The 25145-nt window shown below is 41.8% G+C and overlaps 2 protein-coding genes across 2 annotated transcripts in view; both read left to right on the top strand.

Annotated features, from left to right (window-relative positions):
- The first annotated feature begins 1600 nt into the window (after positions 1 to 1600).
- On the top strand, positions 1601 to 3036 carry LOC103633608 (uncharacterized). The gene is made up of 4 exons (XM_008655327.2): positions 1601 to 1664; positions 1794 to 1959; positions 2399 to 2855; positions 2947 to 3036. The coding sequence occupies exons 1-4, from the start codon at positions 1601 to 1603 to the stop codon at positions 3028 to 3030; spliced, it is 771 nt and encodes a 256-aa protein (XP_008653549.2). The 3' UTR covers positions 3031 to 3036.
- A 29-nt stretch (positions 3037 to 3065) lies between these two features.
- Positions 3066 to 25145, top strand: part of LOC103644546 (uncharacterized) — a 33257-nt gene continuing 11177 nt past the window's right edge. Inside the window, exons 1-13 of the mRNA XM_008667734.3 lie at positions 3066 to 3261; positions 3525 to 3658; positions 14457 to 14643; positions 14726 to 14958; positions 15056 to 15148; positions 15277 to 15369; positions 15446 to 15478; positions 15618 to 15728; positions 15845 to 15905; positions 16119 to 16174; positions 16259 to 16315; positions 16720 to 16864; positions 16983 to 17116. Coding sequence (XP_008665956.3) covers positions 3249 to 3261; positions 3525 to 3658; positions 14457 to 14643; positions 14726 to 14958; positions 15056 to 15148; positions 15277 to 15369; positions 15446 to 15478; positions 15618 to 15728; positions 15845 to 15905; positions 16119 to 16174; positions 16259 to 16315; positions 16720 to 16864; positions 16983 to 17116 — 1350 coding nt within the window. The 5' untranslated portion in view covers positions 3066 to 3248. The remainder of the gene's footprint in view (positions 3262 to 3524; positions 3659 to 14456; positions 14644 to 14725; positions 14959 to 15055; positions 15149 to 15276; positions 15370 to 15445; positions 15479 to 15617; positions 15729 to 15844; positions 15906 to 16118; positions 16175 to 16258; positions 16316 to 16719; positions 16865 to 16982; positions 17117 to 25145) is intronic.

The raw sequence follows: 25145 nt of genomic DNA on the forward strand, positions 1-25145 counted from the left end.
ACAACAATGATGCAATAAAATATGAAAAAGATCTTCTTCATGCTGCTCAGCAGAGGGCATTAAATCACCAATGTAACCAGAGAAGATAGGTTTAAGCACATCCATAGTAGTATGATTAGCTGAAGTCTTTGCTCCTCATTGTTGGCTGGATCAAGACACATGGCTGCCTCCTCCTCGACGCCTCTGGCTCCTAAAGACGTGCATCACACAGTCACACACGCTCTATGGAAGTGAAACCATTGGCCAACAACCTATGATAACAAAAGACCGGTTAGATCTACAACAAGAGAACTAGAGAGAGAAAGGAAGGACGAAATGAGGAGATGGCACCTCCGTAGTTGGAGCACCGGATTCATCGATGAGGGAGAATAAATTAAAGCGAAGATCTTAACTAGAAAGAGGAATAGGGTTAGGGTTATGATGAGAAGAGGAAAGAGGATGAGAGTTGGGGAGAGAGGGGAAGGGAATAGAGAAAGTGAGCAGAGGAGCTGTGTTGTGGCAATGACAATGGTGAGTCACCGTCTACCCGACATCCCACATATCAACATGAGTGGGACTAAGGGAGAGGAAAACAGAGGCAGATGCGATGGAAAGAGAAAGGTGAGATGCTTAGGGTTACAGTAATTTAGAGGATGACACGAGAGAGTTATATACCCAAGATCTCTGACTGATGGTGCCGAACCTTATATGGGTTGGCCGTTGCAGTCAAGCCATACGTCACATGCTCTGTGCCAGCTGACCCAAGCAAAGTCATATGATTTGTGCCTATCTAACACAGGTACGATGCCAGTTAGACCATGTAGTGTCAGGGCGATGCTTCTGGTGAACCGTGCTTTAGATCATCTGGTCTGTTTGAACATGTATAACTCACTTGTAGAATCTGTACTAGTACAATTTACTTACATCTATACACTATATATATAATCTATCAGATTAAATTTTGCAAAACCACACCCAACCAAATCACCCTCACACTTATAACCTACACTAACTCCACCAAACAAATTGCACTCATGCTTAACGCACCATCAGAATTAAGAAATCGTTAGATAATTTTCTCTCTCTTACTCATTTAAATCTAATAAACAATATTATTTGGATCATCCATCTTCCCTCTCACTCACTCATGACCCCGCTGGCCCTTACTCCTCACTTGTGTCACCGCCGCTGTCAACTCCTCCCCTCACGGCCGTCATCGTCGATCCTTTTCCTTCTCTGGAATCGTAGTGTTAGGATGAACTCTATGCAATTGTAATATAAGTATTTATCTTTTCTATTAAAACCTGGCCCGTTTTGAATCCCTCTCCGTGCTTCCCGCGTACGGTGGCGCGAGCGCGCCGACGCGTGCGCTGTGTTTCGGACCCGAGGACTTTCTCCAACTCGGTTTTGAACCTCGGTCGCGTCCACCGGTCTTCGGCTGCTCCCAACCCTGGCCAAGAACTCGCAGCCCCGCCACTCTCCGCCTCCATCCCTGCTCTCCTGTTCCCCACCACGATGTTCTGGCCATGGAGGCCACAAGAGATTCGAGAGCTCGCTTGGGAGCCGGCGGGTGGGCGAAGGAGGTCTCGCTAGGTTCGCCAGCTTGGGAGACCCCAACGCGATGGTCGCCGCCGGGTACAACTTGTACCTCAGAAAAATGGCGGCGCTCGTCATCCTTCGGCGTTGTACCTTTCCCCCTTTCACCAGCCTTCCCAAGCACATAAGGCACACTCTTCTTCCTACCTGAAATCTCCCAACCTTCACTTGGAGCCCCTCCCTCCCCGATGCCTCCACCTCCCTTATCCATGACACAGATGTGGTAGTTGCTTCCCCTCCTCGGGCGTGGCTGCACAACCACCCTCCAGCTCGCCTGCAGCTCAATGCTTTCGGCACACAGGTTGAAAGTAGGGTTGGTAATGTTTCACAGAAAGCAAGGGACGAGACAACAGTAAAACTTCTGAAGCATCTAAGAAATCTGATGTGAGTGTACACCCATCATTATTGTGCTTTTATACTGATAATGATCACATTCATAGTTAGCCCCATTTCAGAAAACATTTGTAAATGGAATAGAACCATTTAGGTCCTTGTCCATTGGATGTTTGCTCTGCCATCACCATTCCTGGACCCTAGGCACTGAAAGCTTTGTAGTGTTCTTATTTCCAACTCCAAGTGTGCGGGACTGAGCAGTAAATTTGCATCAGTATTGTCCAGTTGATTAATCTAAATCTGAGAAGTTAGTAGATTCCAAACTTTTTATATCAATTATTTTCTTTACTTGGCCGCTGGTTGCTTGAATGGGATGTTTATAATATAAAAACGTTAAAAAATGTAGTTTGGGTTTTGTGACATGAGATATGTTTATGTATTCATGTATGCCATATGCCTATATGAGTAAATATAAATTTGTGCAATTCAGATTACTTGAAGGCTTGCTGAATGCATTTCTCAAAGATTATCCATTATCTTTACCTGAGTTGCGATATCTTGGGGATTGCTCTGGATCAGCAAGCACCAGCAAATTCAACATTCCAAAGAACATGGGAGAGGAGAGCATAAATGGTGCTTCCAGCAAAAGACAGAAGGGTTGCAAGGGCAAAGTCTCAGAAAAAGTGAATCCTGATGATAAACTCAAGCAACCTACAATACTGGATGCTTTCAAAAGAGCAGGAGTAACAGTCAGTCAAGCAACAAATAAAGCTTCTTCACAACCATCATCAAGTGGAATGATGTCAAAGGATATTGAACAAGATGCTACTGATCCTGGTGAACTTGGGCTTATAGATTTAATGGCAGCACCAGTTAAACTAGATTTGCAAAGATACAAATTCAGAACTATCCGTGCAACGTGCTTGTCTTTGTTGAACTACTCAGAGGTATGGATTTCTTCAGTTTAAATTGACCAGTGGATCATGAAACCTTTTCTTCCTATCTTAATTGCCAACAATTGGTATGTTTTTTTTGCAGTGTCAAGGTTCATCTTCTTACCTTCAAACTGAGGTACTTCATTCCTATTATATAATTGCTGCTAAAATATGGTTACATTATTAACGTCTGGCTGTTTCGTCACGCAGCTACCAACATATCTATATCTTCTCCATGATCTGCATAACAAATTAGATAATCTGAATCCTTCAATCAAGCCTTTTCTTAGTACTTCTAAAGCAAAATATACTCCTACTCATTGCCATAAGAGTACACAAGATTTTATTGACAAAATCCAGCCACTATTCTTAGTTTTAAGGAAGCATCTGGATGGAGCAGTTTCAATGATCAAAGATGGTAACCGTCTATTCCATAATTTCTGCTTCCTGTTAATTTTACAGTGTTTGAATTAATAATTAGTGGGCTAAGTCGGTTTCTTAATGGTCGGGGTTGTATGTGCTAGGAGGGATTACCCCCTCCTTTATGGATCTTTTCTTCTTAGTGAAATGACACACAACTTTCCTGCGTTGCTTGAGAAAAACAATATCCACATTTCATATAATCCTTCATTGACTGTCTTTGCTTTCGATTGGTAACATGATAAGCTTACTACTCTTCAGAATCAGAGAGTTGTTCAGATGACTGGAGTTCACATTCATCTTCTGCTGGCAACCCAGACATACCATATGTGGTTGTCTCCAAGTCATCAATTATGACTGTTGTATGCAAGGAGATTCTTGCCTGCTACAGGAAGGTTGTTCTATTGATGTATTTTCTTTTATCTAAAAATAGACGAGATCTAGAAACTGAAGCTGCTAATGGTGAGACCCTGTTTGGTTTTGGTAATTGATTGACAACTTATATGGACTAATAAGTGTTTATGTTGAGATACACAGGTGATTAGTCCACAGGTACACTAGTGTGAGTTATTTTAGCCATGGTGGCGATGTGGCTTGGTGATATGGAGATGCTCAACTAGTGTGATAAAGGAGCTCATTGCATATGAAGACATGACATGGTGTCATGTGGCTATATGGAGAAGATCAAGAGATATGGCTTGGTTTCGATGGACCGAGTGGCTATTGTGAAGGGCAAGTCAAAGGCTCATGTGTGAGGGACCGCGTGGCGGTGAAGCAAGAGCAAGGACTTAGCACCGATGGACATAAAGCAACGGTGAAGAGCAAGCTATGTTGAGATTGATGAACCAAGAAGGCTATGTGATAACATGGAGTGGATCATATCATTATAGAATTATCAAGCCATGGGTTGATCTGGGATATTGATCAAGTGGCTTGATGATGATGGTGGAGGAACGTCATGCTATGGACAAATGGTAAAAGGTATCATGGTTGGCTACACTTATGGATGCCCATTGTTAATCATTTAAGGAGATGGAATTGAATGCTCAAGGCAAAGGTATAACAATAGGTTTTTGTTTTACCGGTCAAAAGGTGCTTAGAGGTTGATAATTGACCGGGTTAGTAGGCTAGATAGCCGTACTATCAAGAGGGGTCAATTATCTTACTTGACATGTCTTTAGTGCCTCATTGCTCATATAGTTGGTGCATTTGCATGAGGGCTAACAACGCTTTGGTTCGTGAAAGAAACTTATTCAAAAGCGATTTCTTGAATGTGGGCTGAATTGAGGTACCGCGGACCGTCCGGGCCAGCATGGCGGACTGTCCGCAGGTCTAACTTGAGATGATGGGCAGAAACGCGGAGTTTCTGTGTTTCGTGAAGTTTTTGTACTGCGGACCGTCTGGTCCCAGGTGGCAGACCGTCCGTAGTTGAAGGACTGGTGTTTGGACAGAATTCAAGTAGTTCTGTTTTGGTTTTATTTTTTGAACTGCGGACCGTCCGGGGCCTGAGTGCGGACCGTCCACAGTACAAATATTTTGTATTGCGGACCGTCCAGGGTCCAGGTGCGGACCGTCCACAGTACAAATATTTTGTATTGCGGACCGTCTGGGGTCCAGGTGCGGACCGTCCACAGTACAAATTTCAGCAAATGAGCAGAGTCAGCAAAACTTCGTTTTGGCTCAGTTTTATGTATCGCGGACCGTCCGTCCTTGAGGGGCAGACCGTTCGCAAGTCATTTTTGAATGCTCTGACATTTTTATAACCGTTTATAGCCGTTGGGATTCTTGTGCGGACAGTCCGGGCTTGTATTGCAGACCGTCCGCATGTGCGCAGAAAAGGGGCAATTGACCCATAACGGCTAGTTTTGGAGAGGGGGCTATATATCCTTGTGTTGCCCGAGTTGAAAGTGTGGAGGACGCCATTTGGAACACTTGTGAGCATATTGGAGCCTTTCCTCTCCCTCTCTCTCACTCATATTGGTTGGGATTGCATTCTAGTGAGATTGAGAGCCATCTAGTGCATTGCATCAAGTTGTTGATCTTTGAGGCACTAGGGAGATCATCAAGTGAGGTCGTTGGCTTGTTACTCTTGGAGGTTGCCGCCTCCTAGACGGCTTGGTGGTAGTTCCCCGTGAGCTCTTCAACGGAGATTGTGAAGAGGCCACGGTGGTGATTGTGAGAGGCGTTGTGCTTGCCTCGCCGGAGCGGTGAAAAGCAACTCTAGTGGAATCGAGGTTTGAGGGTTCATTGACCAATCCAGCTCAAGAGATCAAGTGGAGACTTGATAGAGGAGCGGTTGGGAGCTTTGAATCTACCTCAACGTGGACTAGGGGTGACCGGCAAGTCATCGACACCACGGGAAAAAATCATTGTGCCACGTGTCATCATCTTCCCGTTGGTTTGCAACTTTCCTCACTAGCTTGTATTTACTTGTTCATATACTTATGCTAGTGAGTATTTGTTGCTCGTATATGCTCTTGTATATCTAGTCATATCTATAATAAAATAGTTGCTCACTTGTTGTTAGCTTGTGTAGCTAATCTGTTTTACTTAGCTTGTGTAGCTAAGTAGTTGTTTCTCTCTAGTAGTGCTTGTGCTTTGTGCTCTTTGCTTACTAGTATGTTTAGGAGCTATCGGTGTGCTTAGAATTACATTTGCATAATTTGTATGTCGTTGCTAACTAGATTTGTATGGGAGAGCACTTTCACTATCTTGGCACCTTAGTTGCTTCAATTAGAATCTTTTGTCAGGTGTTTGTTATAGTTAGAGGAGTGTAGTCTTGGCTAAACCAAAATAGCTTTAATTCCGTATTTATTTGTGTTAGCCATTGTAATTAGTTTTAGAAAGGACTATTCACCCCCCTCTAGTCCGCCATCTCGACCCTACAAGTGGTATCAGAGCCTGGTTCTCTCATTTAGTGGTCTTAACCGACCCGAGAGTAAGCTGGATGGCGACTAAAGGGCTAGAGGTTACTTGTGAACCACATATTTTTGATGGCACACATTTTGCACAGTGGAAAACTTGCATGAGCCATTATTTTCATACAATTGATGTAAAATTGTGGTGGATCATAAGTGTAGGCTTTTATGAACCTTTTGATGAGAACACGAAAGATCTCACCCAAGCCAAAAAGAAATGCTTACATCTTGAACACCGAGCTACTAACATTTTATATCAATGGATAAGTGATAAGGTGTTTAAGGAAATTATGTATATGGAGACCGCTCATGATATTTGGACATATCTTGATGACATATATGGGAGGATCTCTAGCGAGGATGTTGAGCACATCCACAACACGGTGGTTGTGAAAGATTGCTCCACCTCATGGTCAAGTGATGATGATGAAAGACACACCACAAGTTCACTTGATAATGATGATTGTGTTGGCTCTAACTCAAGTGATGCAAATGATGTTTCTATCTCAAGCATACTTGATGATTATGGTGATTGTTCATGCTCGGACAATGATATCGCTACTACAAACCCATCCATTACATCACATTGCTTCATGTCACAAGGTAATACGAAGGTATATAATGCTAATATGACTAGTCATTCATATTCATATGATGAGCTTGTTGTTAGACTTGCTAGCATGAACATTGACTTAGAAAATGAGAAAGATAAAACAAGAAATTTGGAAAGCGAAAACTTATTTCTAAAGAATTCATGTGAACAACAAAAACATCTACTTTATGTTATTACTTGTTCACATGAGGAACTAAAATTGAGTCATGAGGAACTTAGTGTTGCTCATGAAAATTTGGTACAAGATCACATTTTTCTCACTAACAAGATTTATAGTGAAGAAATTAAAACTAGTGAGAACTCATCACATGATTTATATGATCAATTGCAAAATGTTACTAATCCATGTGATGAAGATAAGAAGAATGTATCCACCTCTTGTGAAGATTTATTAGCTATGCCATGTTCTTCAACTATAGATTATTATTATTCTTCCTTGTCTTGTGGGACTAACCTTTTGAAGGAAAATAATAAGCTCAAAAACAAAGTGAAGAATTTAAGCAACATGTTTGAGAGGTGGCATAAATCAAAAGTCACTCATGATCTTATAATGAAAAATCAAAGAAGATATGATGACAAGAGTGGCCTTGGTTTCAACAAGAGCAATATCAAAGGCAGACAATTCAAATTAAAAGGAAATAAGCTATCTCACTTCATGTGCTATAAATGCCATGAGATGGGTCATCTTGCAAAGGCATGCCCCAATAAAAGGAAGCTCAAGTTGAAGAAGGAAGAAAAGAGGCTAAAGCATGACAAGTGCTTCAAGTGCCACACTTGGGGTCACCTCACCTCAATGTGCCCAACCAAGAAATTAGTGAAGCCACAAGTGAAACCTCAACCAAAGCCATGAGTTGAGCAAAAGAATAATCCCCAAAAGCAAATCAAGATTGACCATGAATATAATGGTGATGTGGGGAAGAAAAAGAAAACAAGAAGAGAAAGAAGAAGGCATTCAATATATAATCAAGATAACATGATGAGCACAAATCAAAAGAAGAAGGATGTTTGGCTCAAATCAAGTACTACATGTATGGTGATATGGGTCACTTTGCCTCGAGGTGTCCCAACAATCTTGAGAAGAAAGCTCAAGCAAATGAGAAGAAGCAAGACAATGTGAAGCAAAATTTGAGAAAGAAAGAGAAGGCTCAAACAAAGAGAACTTGCTACACATGTCGGGAAAGAGGACACATAGCAAATTCATGTCCTTTAGGTAACAATTCTAAGCCTACTTTAATTCATAATAATATTATGCTTAGAAAGGATGGCAATGGTACCTCATTTGTTGCAATTGCAAAACATCCCGCTATTCATACTAAGGCAATGCCTAAGTATGTTGCTCCTAACTTAAATGGACCCAACTTAGTTTGGGTACCATCAAAACGTGGATGATCATGAACAGGTACCTTGGGTGTTGGAGGCTTGATTCAATAATATTCATTTAATCATCATATGTTGAATTAAGTGTTGAAGACTTATAAAATTCTATCCTAGTGCCAAGTCAATAATAAGTGAAGTCCAAATTCTACCAAATACAAGTGCTTTATTCAAGTTGGTTAAATTATGAATGGATTGCAAATAAGTTAAGCTCAAACTTGCTATTGGATGATCATGAGGTATATAAAGTATAATAATTGTTGATCAAATTCATTTGAATGCATATGAGTTGATTGAATTGGATATATATGCATATGTTGCTTGCTATAAGATGATTGAATGGACAATTTGCTAAATAATCAAGCTTGGATTGATTTATGTTGAATAAATTCAAGAGACTTCATTTACCATGTTTGAGTGATCAAATCTATTTGGATTGGCTTGAAATTCAGTGTACTTGCTCTATGCATATGATAGCAAAGTCTGTGCAAATTTCATAATCATTGGATAAGTGAAACTTCTTGATTAAGTCAATCTTGTCAGCACAAACACATCAGTTTTCAGCATGTACCTATTATGGGAGATGTTGTGGCTGGCAGCACATATGAAGTCAAATGAGTCTCAACTTTTTACAGCTGTTAGCAGACTTATTAAAGCACATCTCCACCAATTTTCGTGGTCATAGCATCTGTACATCAAAATTTATGAATGATTCTTTGGAGTATACAGAATCTGTCATAAGTGACAAATATTTGAAATATTGAAAGTCACTTTGATTGGAAGGCTCTCATATAGGATAAATCACATAAGTTGTTTGAGAGACCATAGTTTGGTTTTGAATTGATCTATAATCATGGAAAGTGAAGGGGTACAAGGATATTTGTTGAGAAAAATTTTGGCACTTATCTTGGTACTCCAAGTTGAAGATCAAGACCAAAGATGATCAAAATTGAGGTTATCATATAACAGATTGCATAATCTTCTTTCTTACATATGGCAATCCAAATACTTAAATTGGTTGTAAGTATTTCTTGGCACATTTCAATTTGATTACTCTATTATTGCCATGATCTAGACATAAAAGAGAAAAACCCCGTGTTCGTGAATGAATAAGGTGCTAAGTAAGAAATTCAAATTCTTAAAGCACTTATCAAAAAGGGAATTCTCTATATGACTAGAGTTGTGAAGCTAATGTTTTTACCTAAGTGATCTATGTAGTTTCACAACATGAAAATGAGTTTCTCAATGGACTATGCAATTAAATGTATAAAGAAGAACAATCCAAAACTATGTGATGTATTCTCTCTTGTACATTTGGATTTATTTCTTCTACATTAAATACTCACCATGATATGATTTAAAATTAGCCTATGAACTTAATCAATTTATCATGCATGTTTAATTTGTTAAAATTAAGCATTGAAGATTAAGAGAATTTTATTTCATATAATAAGGTTTCCTTGTTTAAGTACCTGCCTACTTTATATATTCAAAGTGTTATAAAAGAGAATTTGGTGCTTGTATTACTAACGACATCTCTTTTGAGCTTGTTCATGAAAATCAGTGAAAAGAGATTCCATATGTTCAAATTAGTTACTCCTCACCAAAAAGTATAAAAAAAATTTCTAGAGGCAAAGTGGTACTTAATTGGAGCAATCAAAAGATTGATCAGGAAAGAGAACAAGCAACACATTCAAAGGCAAATCAAGCATATATGATTGATGTTTCAAACATGGATTGATTTTGAGTATTTTCCAAGTATTTCTGGTTTGACATCAATTCATGATCACTTATACTCAAATCATGTGCTTTCATGCAAATTATTTATATATGGTTGAATGCTAATGCTTGGTGCAGTCATAAAGTTCATAAATAAGCAATGATCCTATTTTAAAAGACAACTATTGAGAAATTAACAGTCAGCTCAATGGAGTGCAAGTTCCAGGTCTCGGACCGTCCGGTCCTAGGCCACGGACAGTCCGAGAGATCAGGCCACGGACCGTCCGAGCTCCCACTGCGGACCGTCCGTGAGTAGCAGTCTTGCATAAACAAAGGAATTTTCTGGAACAATATCTCAACAAGTGGTATCATCCTTACAAGTGATATTCCTATATTCAGTGCAAATTCATAATTCTCTCACATACAAGTGGTATTGAAGGAACAAATGCATGTGAACTACAACATTCATATTGTGCACTTGATCTTAAATGGGTTCTCAAATTCATACTGATGAAGAATGGATTTCTTATTGATAATTGGTCTTCACCAAGCTATTCAATTGGACTTCACATTGCTATTGGAGAGCTAAATCAAAAGAATCTTGACTATCCTCTACTCCAACAAAGCAAAGGTATCATTGTGATGTGCATGATCATATCATCCCCTACTAGTATGTGGTTAGTGCACATAGTACATACTTAATAGTATCATGCATATTAAATAAAAGATGTAAATTCATGTTCTACCACTATTGGTTATTTTTGTTGATTGAAACTAGTGGTAGCATATGAGTTTGTTCATGAGCAAAGTAAACCCATGTACTTAATCTATTTTGGATTGCAACAAGCTACAAGAACAACCTCGATAAGATAACCGCTTAATGTGTGTGAAGAAGCTTAAAGAGGGTTCAACCCGAACTTGGAAGCTTAAGCAAATATATTTGGTTAAGTCACATATTGAGCTGCTCATGAGGATGACTTATGAAGAAGATACCAATGCAAATGAATATCAAAACCTTCAAGTGGCATCAATATCTACAGAGAAATGTCCAGGCCAATATTATTCCTTCAATTGGTATTCACTAAGTGGTTTCTAGATCAATCATACAATTGATATCCTTTGAGTGGTACAAGACTTCAAGTGATCCACAACCTTAAGTGATCATCAACTCAAGAGATCAACTCTCTCCTAAAATAAGTTCATGCAAGTGATGTCAAGGATTTTTATCATCCGTATGGTGTCCATCAAAAACTTATTGAGTACTTTCAAGTTGATATAATATTCACAAGTACATTTTCCTAGAGCCTTAGAACAACCCTTTTTATGGTAATTAATGACAAAGGGGGAGAGGTTGGAACAAAGATAGTAAATGTACAAGTTGGAACAAAGATATGGAAATATGCACAAGAGAAAATTGGACATGAACTCAGGGGGAGCTTTTGGTCAATTGTGTTAGAATGAATACAAATGGATCAAGAGCAAAGTATAATGGTATGATATTTTATTGAACAAGAGATGCACACAAGTAGGGGGAGCAAGCTCGTCAATATATGTTTGATGCATTTGTTTGCACTACATTTCTTGCTTGCATCACATTTGTCTTATATTCCTACATACTTGTGTGTAAGTGTTTGCTAGAACTAAGACTTGGATGATGATTGATTTAGTGATATTTATAAGACTAGTCTTAGTGTGAAAGGAGTAACTAGAATCCTATTTATTATGATCTCATGTGGTATCTAGTTTCACTTGTTTCTAGCAAGATGATGCTAAGGAAGAAATGAAAAGTAGTAAACACGCTACAAAGGTACAACTCTATTTTGTATACTTTAGCATCATGTGGTAGTGATAATGTCCCCTCAATTTTCATATCTTTGCATGTGTGTAAGCTTGAAACCAAACCATCCAAGCACACATGTAGGCGAGGATATCACTACCAAACCATTTTTATGGTGCTTATCCAAATCTTAACAAATGAGTTTAAAGTTGGATAAGGAACATAAGAACTTTGCCAAACTAGCAATTTACACTTGTGTGAAAAGCTAGCTTGGAAAAGAACAAAAACGACAAATCTTTGTAGAGTTGTCATCAATTACCAAAAAGGGGGAGATTGTGAGACCCTGTTTGGTTTTGGTAATTGATTGACAACTTATATGGACTAATAAGTGTTTATGTTGAGATACACAGGTGATTAGTCCACAGGTACACTAGTGTGAGTTATTTTAGCCATGGTGGTGATGTGGCTTGGTGATATGGAGATGCTCAACTAGTGTGATAAAGGAGCTCATTGCATATGAAGACATGACATGGTGTCATGTGGCTATATGGAGAAGATCAAGAGATATGGCTTGGTTTTGATGGACCGAGTGGCTATTGTGAAGGGCAAGTCAAAGGCTCATGTGTGAGGGACCGCGTGGCGGTGAAGCAAGAGCAAGGACTTAGCACCGATGGACATAAAGCAACGGTGAAGAGCAAGCTATGTTGAGATTGATGAACCAAGAAGGCTATGTGATAACATGGAGTGGATCATATCATTATAGAATTATCAAGCCATGGGTTGATCTGGGATATTGATCAAGTGGCTTGATGATGATGGTGGAGGAACGTCATGCTATGGACAAATGGTAAAAGGTATCATGGTTGGCTACACTTATGGATGCCCATTGTTAATCATTTAAGGAGATGGAATTGAATGCTCAAGGCAAAGGTATAACAATAGGTTTTTGTTTTACCGGTCAAAAGGTGCTTAGAGGTTGATAATTGACCGGGTTAGTAGGCTAGATAGCCGTACTATCAAGAGGGGTCAATTATCTTACTTGACATGTCTTTAGTGCCTCATTGCTCATATAGTTGGTGCATTTGCATGAGGGCTAACAACGCTTTGGTTCGTGAAAGAAACTTATTCAAAAGCGATTTCTTGAATGTGGGCTGAATTGAGGTACCGCGGACCGTCCGGGCCAGCATGGCGGACTGTCCGCAGGTCTAACTTGAGATGATGGGCAGAAACGCGGAGTTTCTGTGTTTCGTGAAGTTTTTGTACTGCGGACCGTCTGGTCCCAAGTGGCGGACCGTCCGTAGTTGAAGGACTGGTGTTTGGACAGAATTCAAGTAGTTCTGTTTTGGTTTTATTTTTTGAACTGCGGACCATCCGGGGCATGAGTGCGGACCGTCCACAGTACAAATATTTTGTATTGCGGACCGTCCAGGGTCCAGGTGCGGACCGTCCACAGTACAAATATTTTGTATTGCGGACCGTCCGGGGTCCAGGTGCGGACCGTCCACAGTACAAATTTCAACAAATGAGCAGAGTCAGCAAAACTTCGTTTTGGCTCAGTTTTATGTATCGCGGACCGTCCGTCCTTGAGGGGCAGACCGTCCGCAAGTCATTTTTGAATGCTCTGACATTTTTATAACCGTTTATAGCCGTTGGGATTCTTGTGCGGACAGTCCGGGCTTGTATTGCAGACCGTCCGCATGTGCGCAGAAAAGGGGCAATTGACCCATAACGGCTAGTTTTGGAGAGGGGGCTATATATCCTTGTGTTGCCCGGGTTGAAAGTGTGGAGGAGGCCATTTGGAACACTTGTGAGCATATTGGAGCCTTTCCTCTCCCTCTCTCTCACTCATATTGGTTGGGATTGCATTCTAGTGAGATTGAGAGCCATCTAGTGCATTGCATCAAGTTGTTGATCTTTGAGGCACTAGGGAGATCATCAAGTGAGGTCGTTGGCTTGTTACTCTTGGAGGTTGCCGCCTCCTAGACGGCTTGGTGGTAGTTCCCCGTGAGCTCTTCAACGGAGATTGTGAAGAGGCCACGGTGGTGATTGTGAGAGGCGTTGTGCTTGCCTCGCCGGAGCGGTGAAAAGCAACTCTAGTGGAATCGAGGTTTGAGGGTTCATTGACCAATCCAGCTCAAGAGATCAAGTGGAGACTTGATAGAGGAGCGGTTGGGAGCTTTGAATCTACCTCAACGTGGACTAGGGGTGACCGGCAAGTCATCGACACCACGGGAAAAAATCATTGTGCCACGTGTCATCATCTTCCCGTTGGTTTGCAACTTTCCTCACTAGCTTGTATTTACTTGTTCATATACTTATGCTAGTGAGTATTTGTTGCTCGTATATGCTCTTGTATATCTAGTCATATCTATAATAAAATAGTTGCTCACTTGTTGTTAGCTTGTGTAGCTAATCTGTTTTACTTAGCTTGTGTAGCTAAGTAGTTGTTTCTCTCTAGTAGTGCTTGTGCTTTGTGCTCTTTGCTTACTAGTATGTTTAGGAGCTATCGGTGTGCTTAGAATTACATTTGCATAATTTGTATGTCGTTGCTAACTAGATTTGTATGGGAGAGCACTTTCACTATCTTGGCACCTTAGTTGCTTCAATTAGAATCTTTTGTCAGGTGTTTGTTATAGTTAGAGGAGTGTAGTCTTGGCTAAACCAAAATAGCTTTAATTCCGTATTTATTTGTGTTAGCCATTGTAATTAGTTTTAGAAAGGACTATTCACCCCCCCTCTAGTCCGCCATCTCGACCCTACACTAATGCTAACAAGTCTGGTGCCTTTTGCAGTTACTTGGCATTCCTGATCTGTTGAATCAACCAAACATGTCAATTCTGAAGCAACTTTTGCAGACTTTACAGCCAACTGAAAATTTTGATGATGTTCTTTCCGAGTTCCAACCATCTCTTGCTCCTTGCAATGTTGATTACCTGTATTGTGGAGCATGTAAAATATTGGAGGATATTATGGATTCAGGTAACTAGCTATTTGTGCACACAGTGCTTGGACATTATGCAATCTTTTTTCACCTAATTTTAGTGCACTATTTTTTTTACAGTGTCCTCATTTTCATACCTTCTGTCTTCTGATGTGTTAATTACTATACAATCAATTGTAAATTCTGTTGTTGTGTTGTTGGACAAATCTGGGGAACCAAATGGGAAAAATATACACATGGGATGCTCCAAAGCAATCATTCCCTTTCTGCGAAAGCGTCTTGGATACTCAGCTCATAAGCTGCTCAGTGCTGATTTCCCTAGCGAAGATGCTGGAAAAGGATGGCAGAGTAAAGTAAGCTTAAGTTCCTTCCAACTACCTTTTTAATGTGCTAGCTGATAGGTGATAAGCTTGTAGCTACTAATATGTTCCTTGTTCTGTTGTCTCTCAGGGTGATCTTATACAGAAGATATTGCAAATATACCTCAGGAATAGTGACTCTACTTCAGATCTACTTGCTGAGATAGGTCGTGAATTGCCTAAGGTGGCCATCTCTTCTTCTCGAGTGATGCTCTGAGAGACATCTCATTTAGCATATAGTTGTAGATATGAACTACATGATCCTTTTTTGCCTTAGAATACTCCTTATATGTTCTTATTCCATGTTTTAAGGAACCTTCGCTCAAAACAAAAGATAACCAAGATGTATCGTATGGTTTTCCAACATTGTGTTCCTCCACTATTACCTCTTGGTACCGTGTGCTTGTAAGTATGGCGTTTGATGCATTTATGAAATATGCCATGCTTGTCTTGTCTTCTAACATTTTGGTCACCAATACAGCACGAGGAGAACACAAGGAGTTTAAACAAGACGGTGAGCAATTTAAATCGGCATATATGCGCTAGAATTGCTCCTTTTTCCCCTATCACTGCTCCTTTTTCCCCTATCGTTGTGTCCTCTAATCTAAACTGTAGCACTGCCTGATGTTTGAGTAATTTCCATCCTAATCTAGATCAAACAAGCACTGAAGGCTAGAGGATCAGTTGATACTATTCTTCAAGAGATTCAGAAATCAGTGGATGCATTTGTCTCTCTAATAGGAATGTGCAAGTCCCACGAAAAGGTTAGTTGCACCATAGTGTCTCAAACTCAAATCCCGCAAATAGTACCTTGTGCGGTTGTTTAAGTGCTAGGCTTCTAGATGAAGGAGACACTACTTACACTACTCTTAAATTATAGGTTTCTATGCATGCAATGGCAGTTAAACATGGGGGGAAATTTATTGACACATTTCTGAAAGGTGAAGAATTGAGGTTCTATAAGTTCATCATGTATACAAGCCTTTAACCTTTCAACATTCCGTGTGTGTGGTGTGTTAGGTCATTGTAAATAACATCCTTTTTCTTTGCGTGTTTGAGAAAAAAACATTCAGTTGGTAACACCAATTTTGGTGTATCTAGGGTCTTGACCTTTCACAAAATAAAACGTTCAATTTACTATTTGCCTTTTGCAGCCTTCAACTTTCTAGAGAGACAATTCAAGCAACATAATGACACCATAGTTAAAATGGTAAGGGTTAGTCATGTTCCTTTTGGTATCACTGTTGAATTACAATGGCTGATCAGTGTCGCTGATGAAATTATGCTGATACAGCTAAAACAACTCCAGAAAGGAACAAGAATAATCCAATCCATATGTTCAGATTCTAAGGTACAGCGGATGATTTTGTGTACAGCGTTGATACCATGAGCATTGTGCTCCGTGCTTACGGCAGTGCGCCTGCGATATTGTGCAGGGTAACAAGCGGACAATGATCACAAGCAAAGTACCCCCGCGAAGAGATCCATGGAGCGGGTCTTGTTCCAGGTCAAGGCGCTGCTACACAGCTGCTCCGCCGAGAAGGAATTCTAGATGGGTAAATTATTATGCAATCTCATCCACGGTTTCTTCAGCACCGTGCGCAGTAGTCATGCACAAACTGCAAGTTGGCATGTCAACCTAGACCTGAGTGGTTTCGTAAGCTACCATACCAGCACATGGAGTTGTGCCTACTTCCTGCTCTAATGCCCCTCCGTCCGCTTTGTGGATTCTGAACTGTGACAGGCAATTTGAAGCACAAGGACTTGCAAGGCCATGTGGTGAGCTCTCAGGCATATGGGAACGTGGATGAGGAAGATGAGGAGCAGACGGAGATCGACTCCGACCTTCCAACTGATGAGCATGATAATGGCAATGCCATGGAGGAGGATGCTGTGGAAGGTACGTAGCAACGAGACGCCGATGGAGGAGGAAGAGGAATATTGGCATAGGTACCAATCTGTTGAACTTATTCTTGATAATTGCTTCTTTTCTTATTAATGATTGTTTTTCTTGTCAGGAACATCTCTGGTTATCTGGAGTTGGCGGTGGCCTTTTCATTCATGGTTGCCTGCACTCATCCTCGGAGGGTTGCAGCAATGTCGGTCTCCAGGTGTGTGGTGGAGGGAGATGGATGTTACTATTAGGGAAGAGGTGTTTACACTACCGGAATCCGAGGCTTTGCCGAGTGTGGGCTTCTTTGCCGAGTGCCTTTTGTCGGGCACTCGGCAACGATAGCTTTGCCGAGTGCCGCTCTCGGTACAGTTAGGCACTCGGCAAATCGTGCTTTGCCGAGAGCTGAACACTCGGCACCGAACGGCACTCGGCAAAGACAACTTTGCCGAGTGTCAGACACTCGGCAAAGGGGGCTCTCGGCAAACGGCCATCAGCGACCGTCCCAGAGCTGACGGTCGTTAGTCTTTGCCGAGTGTCAGCCGTTGGCTCTCGGCAAAGATGTTCTGTACCGAGTGTCACATAGCAGGCACTCGGCAAAGCATACTTTGCCGAGTGTCATAACTGGACACTCGGGAAAGTATATTTTTATTTTTTTTATTTTTTGCAACCAAACTTTTTGTGGTGTGTTCCTACACTATGTATACCTACATGTATCATTTGTGGACAATTTTAACAGAGTTTTCAATCGTTAGTAGATTTAGTTCGTTTATTTGAATTTCTTCGGAAAATTTAGATTTGAACTGTAGGTCACTCGAAACTTGGAAAACCGTGCATGCAAACATGATATTCATGTTACTTAGCATAAGTTACGGCCGATTCCAGGAGCGGACCGGAAACTTCGAGCAACATGCTCACTAAACATGGCCGTGAACTTGCCATACACATGTTTAAAAATTGTATAAAACACAAACAAAGTCAGAAAATCCTGAAACTTGTTCACGTGTCATGATATCATATGTACAGGCTGCGATAAAAATTTTAGAATGTTTGGAGAAAGTTGTGGGACACTATGTGTAGAAACCTAAGAGAACTACACATGAAATCATACACTTATGATGTCAATCCCTATGAAATTGCGCCTTCAGATGATGTCGACTATGAAATGGTTGATAGTGATGATGACACTTATGATCCGGCTAACCCGGACACATATGAAGATTATTTTTAATCGATGTAATGCTATATTTCATTTATTTTGCATATGTTTCTAAATACATATTTTTTATCTGTGCTTAATTGTTTACTCTTAATTGCAGGTTGTTGGACAAAGATGGTGGGCGGTGGGACGAGGACGAGGAGGGGGAGGGGGAGGGGGAGGGGGAGGAGGAGCACCCATAGGACGGAGGAGGAGGCGCAGCAGGACGACGCCATACAACAGCAGGTGGAGCAGCAAGCCGCTGTCGATGCGGCACAGCAGGACGACGACGATGCGGCGCAGCAGGACGACGACGACGACGACGCCGCTCAGCAGGACGTCTTAGGTTCTGGCTCCTCAGGTTCGAGGAGTATCTACCTGCGAGGTCCCGCGAGCCTCCCTAAGCGACCCATACTTCGTGACAGACGTCCGCTGATACGACCCGATGGAGAGAGGTAGGTAACTTTAGATATTGTTGCTGCCTTTTCATATTATATGTTCAAATTAATAATAGAAACTAATACTTCATCTTAATCACTTGGACAGGTCTTGGATGGTTTTGGAGACTACAGGGGGTCACGGCCGCAACCCCAATGGCATCCTGGGCCTTCTATGCCGGGAACACTTCCCTGGACTTGTCGAGTACGCCGGAGTGACGAGCCCAGCATACACCTTCGACCACTACGCCGTCGCCCCCGATGCAGTAGATCGGGACGGCAGACAATTCAACAACAAGGCGGAGCGGGTGAAGCAAGAGCTATGGGTAAGTCTTCATCGTACTATATTGTTTAATAAGTCGCATTTGTTGCATATTCTTGAAATAATGTATGGATACATCGTCTTTGTGTATGTAGGATTTCTTCAGGTGCGATGCTGGATATGAGGCCAGGGCGGATGTGGTGTCTACGACATGCTGTAAGAAGCTCGTCGTGGACATGCACTACGAGGCGCGCATCCAGGCCATCGTCACTTACCACGGCTCCGTCCTTGGGGAGAAGGTGAACAAGAAGGATGCCCGAACCATGTCGTTGACTCCGGACCAGTACTTGCAGGTAAATACAAAACTTTATTATTGGTACTAAATATGCTTATTTTTTTCTTCTGATATGCTGTGTACTTATATTTTTTTAGATGATTCCTCATTGGTGCGCCGCGCATCCTGAGTGCTGGGAGCAGATGGTGCAGAGGTGGTGCTCGGTTGAGTGGGATGAGGCGCACAACGCTAGCCGGGAACGGCGTTTGCTGATGCAAGGTCCCTCCCACCATCAAGGCAGCCGCAGCCTGGGCAAATACGTGGAAGCATGGGTACGCGCTCTTTTTTATTTAGGTATATAACTTTCGATTAGACATGATTTCTAACCATCTCGTTGGTTTTCTCGCAGTCGGCGGCACATGGTGGCGCGCCTTGCTCCACGTTCTCGGCATATGCCATGGCCCACAAGGGGAAGGCGACGTCCGACGTCACCTACAACCCGGATGACGGGCCCGAGGCGTACACCAACCCCGCCATCCACAGCCGACTCAGTGAGTACACCGCCATGGCCAAGGAGGTCCATGGGCCAGATTACGATCCGAGGACCGAGGACATCGACGGAGATGTCCTCATGAGGGTCGGAGGAGGCAAGAGGCATGGGCGGTACTGGATTGCCGACGGGGCAATCGACTCGTCCTCCACTCCCACTCTCTCTCAGGTGCGAGCAAGGAGCACGAGCGCGAGCCCAGCCATACGACCTCGGCAGGACACCTCACAGCATCGTATCCAGCAACTCCAGGTTATTCCTTATCTATTCATCGTTCATTGATTTTTATATATCTTCTCTTTGCATTATCGTAACATTAGGGCGAAATATTACAGACTCAGCTAGATGATGAGAGGAGGCAACGTGAGGAGCTAGAGAAGAGGATGGCGGAGATGTTCACGTACATGCAGAGCCTTGGCGCCGCACAGGGTCATGCTCCACCACCTCCGTTGTTCCCTGCAGCTGACCCTACAGAGTTCACTACTCCTGTGAGTATCAAAATTTTAGTACTGCATGATATATATTCATATGTTCTCACACATACAATCTCTTCTCTGTGCAGGGTCAATCGGCGGCGTCGAACAACCCTCATGCTTCGTCCAGCCCTTCGCCGAACCAGTCCAGATGCCCACCTCGTTGATGATTTGTTTTGTGATGATCCAGACTTACCTTTATGAGTGTTGGTGATGTTAGTTACACTTTATCTTGTGAGATACTTGGTGATGTTAGTGATGATGCAGACTTGTATCTGTTTTGTGATGATCCTGACTTTAGTGTGATCTGTTTTGTGAGACTTTGTGATATATATGGTGTTGATGATAAATGTGTTCATTCTGTGATGTGCTTGATATATAATGTGATGTGAATGATATATATCTTTTGTTTGTTTGGATGGAACAACAAAAGCAAATAAAAAAGGGACATCCTGGTCACTTTGCCGAGTGTAACACTCGGCAAAGGGTGGCTTTGCCGAGTGCTATGACCATGGCACTCGGCAAAGAAGGAAACCTGGGAACCGGTAAAGACATCTTTGCCGAGTGCTGACAGTGGCACTCGGCAAAGAAGGAAACCTGGGAACCGGCAAAGACATCTTTGCCGAGTGCTTTTGCCAAGACACTCGGCAAAGATACTGGCAAAGGGGCCCACTGGAGGGTTCTTTGCCGAGTGCCAGGCCACCAGACACTCGGCAAAGAAACCTTCTTTGCCGAGTGCCATTAGGGCTCTCGGCACAGGGACTGGCTGTGGGGTCCACTGGACCAGTCTTTGCCGAGTGTCGCCGTAGGCACTCGGTAAAGGATCCGTCACCGTTACTTGGCGCCGTGACGGTGACTTTTCTTTGCCGAGTGCCAAATGGCACTCGGCAAAGACTTTGCCGAGTGCCCGACAAAAAGTACTCGGCAAAGAAGCTGTTGCCGATGTACAGTTCGCCGAGCGTTCTTTGCCGAGTGTTACACTCGGCAAAGCCTTTGCCGAGTGTAAAATAGCCTTTGCCGTGTGTTTAGAACACACGGCAAAGAAGCTGATTCCGGTAGTGTTAGCGGCATGTTAATTTCATGCAAATATTTATATCTTTGATTACTGATTTTTTAGAAAAAAAAAACTATATATCTTTATGTTTTTAGATCCCAAAATACTTATTCAAAGTTGTCTCTCATGCATTCTTCATCACTTAAAGGTGCATTTATTAGCTTTGGATTTATGTCTATTGTTTATTCCTGCTCAAGTCTATTATGAAAAAATAGTTAATTAAATTCTTCTAGAACACCCAGTTATTTGGATAGGGCGCCCGCGCTCCGTATTCTAGTATGTATGTAAACAGGCAGGCGTAGAATATTCACGGGGAGCAGGGACAGGGCCGACCGGCGGGAGGCGCATAGGTTGGTGGATTAGAGAGGCAATGGACCCCTGGGCGCGCTCTGATCGGATCTGGCGTTCCGGCCTTCTTTTCTGTGTCGCACGTACGTAAATTTCTTGATCCGGCCGGGACGTGACCACCGACGTGCGTCCAAATCGCAAGGTAGCGGACCTCCTATGGCCTAGCTGCTAGCTACTCAGCGTACGTGCATGCATGTGCACGTTTCACCAGTCGCCGATCGATATCGAAGAGACCATACACACGTACGTGCACCGGACAGGCGGACACTGCTGCAGTGCTGCTGATGTAGCTAGCTAGGTATATCATGGTTGGGTGAATGGGTTGTTGCAATATAGTCTGTACACTCTGTCTGTATATAAGCTATAAAGCCAAGGACAAGAATTTGGTACAAGAGCATGCACGTGAGGACGTCTCAGCTTTAAGATGGTTTCACATGATTGACATGCATGGGTGGAGGGTAGATTGATTCCTTCAAAAGCTAAAGCTAAATCTAGCTAGCTCCCTTTGCTGCTGGCCTTTGTTTACTCGGGTAAAAAATCAACCACCGGCACCTGTGTAATAATCTCTAGCAATCGTCCTCCGGCCTCTTCGCTCACTCGTGTTGGCACTTATCCCTAAACCTCGCATGCTCATCGGCGAAAAAGAGTAGGAGCACATGTCCCTTCTTGGGAGCATTTTTTTTAAAAGGATTCTTGACAAGTCTGCATTATCATTCTGGAACTTGGGACGCGCCGGGCACCGTGTTCCTGCCGCACTACTATAACAGTCTTAATGTAGGTAATTATTTTGGGTTTTATAGAGGCGGATAAAGTGTTTATCTTCATTTAAAAAATATATGTTAATACGGCTTTATATGAAGATGGATGTTTTATCTTCTTTGTTAATTCCCTCTACGCGCAGCGTCACCACGCGCTCAGCGAAAAAAAGGCACGTTCACTAGGATTTGGTCTTTAGGAAAGAAGCACTCGTCTTTAACCACTACAACTCATATTGGTTCGTGTTATATAAAGAAACCGTATATGATATATAGAAATTGTTCTGATTCGCGAGCAACTTAACTAGTAACAATTAACACATAAGTGTGTCATTCTAGAGTTCAATAGGTATGGTTCTTCGTATATTCCATTAATTGCTATACAATACATTACAACTTTATACTGTTGTAGTTTTTTTAGTGGGATAGGCCTCATTCTATAGTTTGGTATATGGCCCCGAAAATTGATGGCATGACCCTGGCGGCACAAACAATACAAGTTACAAGTCATTTATACATATGACTTTTAATGTTTTATAATCCTCTAGTTTATAATAAAAAATATCTAACATCCTGTAATCACCTAGCCAAAGTGTCTCCCAGTTTATGATCTTGTCGTATTTCTCTTTCAACTGCAGTCCACTTTCGTGGTTGAAGAACTTTATGTTAGATGCACACGTTTGTGCAAAAACGAATCCACATGTGTCCCCATAGGTGACTCATTCTATTTTCCACTAGTCTTGTGCATTCTTTAGTTGCTTGTAACTCATGCTCAATTTGTCGGATTCTCTGAGGTCCTTGCTGCGTAGTATCCACATTGTCAGCGTATGGGGAAAGGCATACCCTCGACCACTTGGGTGACGCACATAAGGATCCTATCAAAAGGAGACTTGCATACCATGAGGAAAATTACCAAGCTCACCCTCAAAGTCCTGAATGATTCTGGAACTTCGATGACATCCCTAGGGCTCCCCTAATACTCATATTTAAGATTGATTTTTCATACGTGTGTGTAGAAGAAAAGATAGCTTAGTTGGGGTGGTCCCCATGCTATAGAGGGAGTTACACCCTCCCCTTTTATTGAAGGGCGATGAATAAAGTATTTGTGGCCACCCGAAAAAAGTGATATTGAGAAATATGGGAGCATGACAAGGCATAGTTTATCCCTAATATAAAAGGTTTATATAGATATAGGAAGATATTGGGGTATCGTTTGAGATGCTCTAAAATGCCTCCAATTCGACCAAATAAAGCTAATGCCAATCCACAACTTCAACTCCCTCATTTCTAAAATGTAGCTAGGTTATTCTAGTTTTTCTAGATTCGTAATTTTATTATATATCTAAATATAATATATATTTATATACGTAGCAAAAACTATATACTTGAAAAACTAATAACTTATAATGGTTTAACTTAGAACAGCTAGAAAATGAATCCCACATATTTTAGAATGGATAGAGACATGGAGCGTCAAGCACACACACCGGATGTAATATCATTTTATCCGTATAATATGGTACCCATGTTCTCTTGTAACACGTGATATGTATCGCGTACTATGGCCACGATTAGCGTGCGCTGTTGTTTCCCTTTTTGTCGCTCGAAAAAACCGCAAGTTGCTATGCTGCAGCAAGAATCAGCAGCTACTATTTACATATTCCAGATCAGTCCTACAATTGTACACTCCTTTGTACGGTATTTTCTCTACCGTTAGCAAAAGACTAGGCGGGTGTTTGGGTCTGTGGACTAAAGTTTAGCCCGGGTCACATCAAACGTTTGACTTTCAAGTAGGAGTATGAAATATAGACCCAACCAACTATACTAGATTCGTCTCACTTTTTAATCTTCGGCTGAGAAATTAGTTTTATAATTCGACTACATTTAATACCCCGAACGGAGGTTCAAACATTCGATGTGATAGGGGCTAAATTTTAGCAGGGGCAAACCAAACACCCCCTAGGAATTCAACTGTGCCCTTTCGTAGCTAGCTAGGCCGTCGTCTCAGCTTTCGTCGTTTATCTCGTGTTTATTCTCTCTATATCTCAACCCAGTGACGACGCCCAACTGCCTGTTAGACATAGATCCTTGCACTATTATAGAGAAGCTTTATAGTGGCGGTCGTAAACCTATTTTAGTGGCGTTTATCGTAACCGCCAATGTTAGGGACCAGTAAAGATCATCATTTTTACAGGCGGGTAACTGAAGACCGCCAGTGAAAATCGGTTTTCACTGGCGGTCGGCGTAATAAAACCGCCAGTGAAAATCGGTTCCAGGAAACTTAAAACAGATTTTAAACCCGCAAGTCGCGGCATTTTTCGTGTGCTACGCGGTTGTTAGTAATCGAACCGTAGACCTCACCCTTGCGCGTACCCTCCACTGCCACTTCCGTCTATGACATGCCTTGTGTCTAGTTTGTAGTTGTTTTCTCCACATATTACAATTATTTGAGTGTAAATTGCTTATTTGAGACCTTAAACGAATTCAAATAAAAAGGTTGTCAACTACAAAGTTAAATAACTTTTGAAGTTCTACAACTTTTATTTTGACACTTTTTTCATCCGAGGTAGTTTGCAAAATTTGAATTTTAAAATTGACATACTTAGATTCAATTTTTGAGACCCGAAATGAGTTCAAATAAAAAGTTGTCAACTACAAAGTTTCATAACTTTTAGAGATCTACAACTTTTATTTTGGTGGTTTTGTCATACGAGGTCGTTTGAAAAACTCGAAAAATTAAGGATAAAAATGATTTCTAGTGACGGTTCCTTAAGAAAACCGCCACTAGAAATCGTATTTATACATGCGGTTCCTTAAGGTAATGTTTGGTTGAGGAGCCAAGTAGAATGGAGCCGTTCCATCCCTGATTCTAGGAACGGAGCCGCTCTGTTCTGTGTTTGGTAATCTGGAACGGAGCGGTTCTGTTTTTTGTTTGGTTGCAG

This window comes from Zea mays, chromosome 1, assembly GCF_902167145.1.
Source record: "Zea mays cultivar B73 chromosome 1, Zm-B73-REFERENCE-NAM-5.0, whole genome shotgun sequence".
NCBI classification, from domain to species: Eukaryota; Viridiplantae; Streptophyta; class Magnoliopsida; order Poales; family Poaceae; genus Zea; species Zea mays.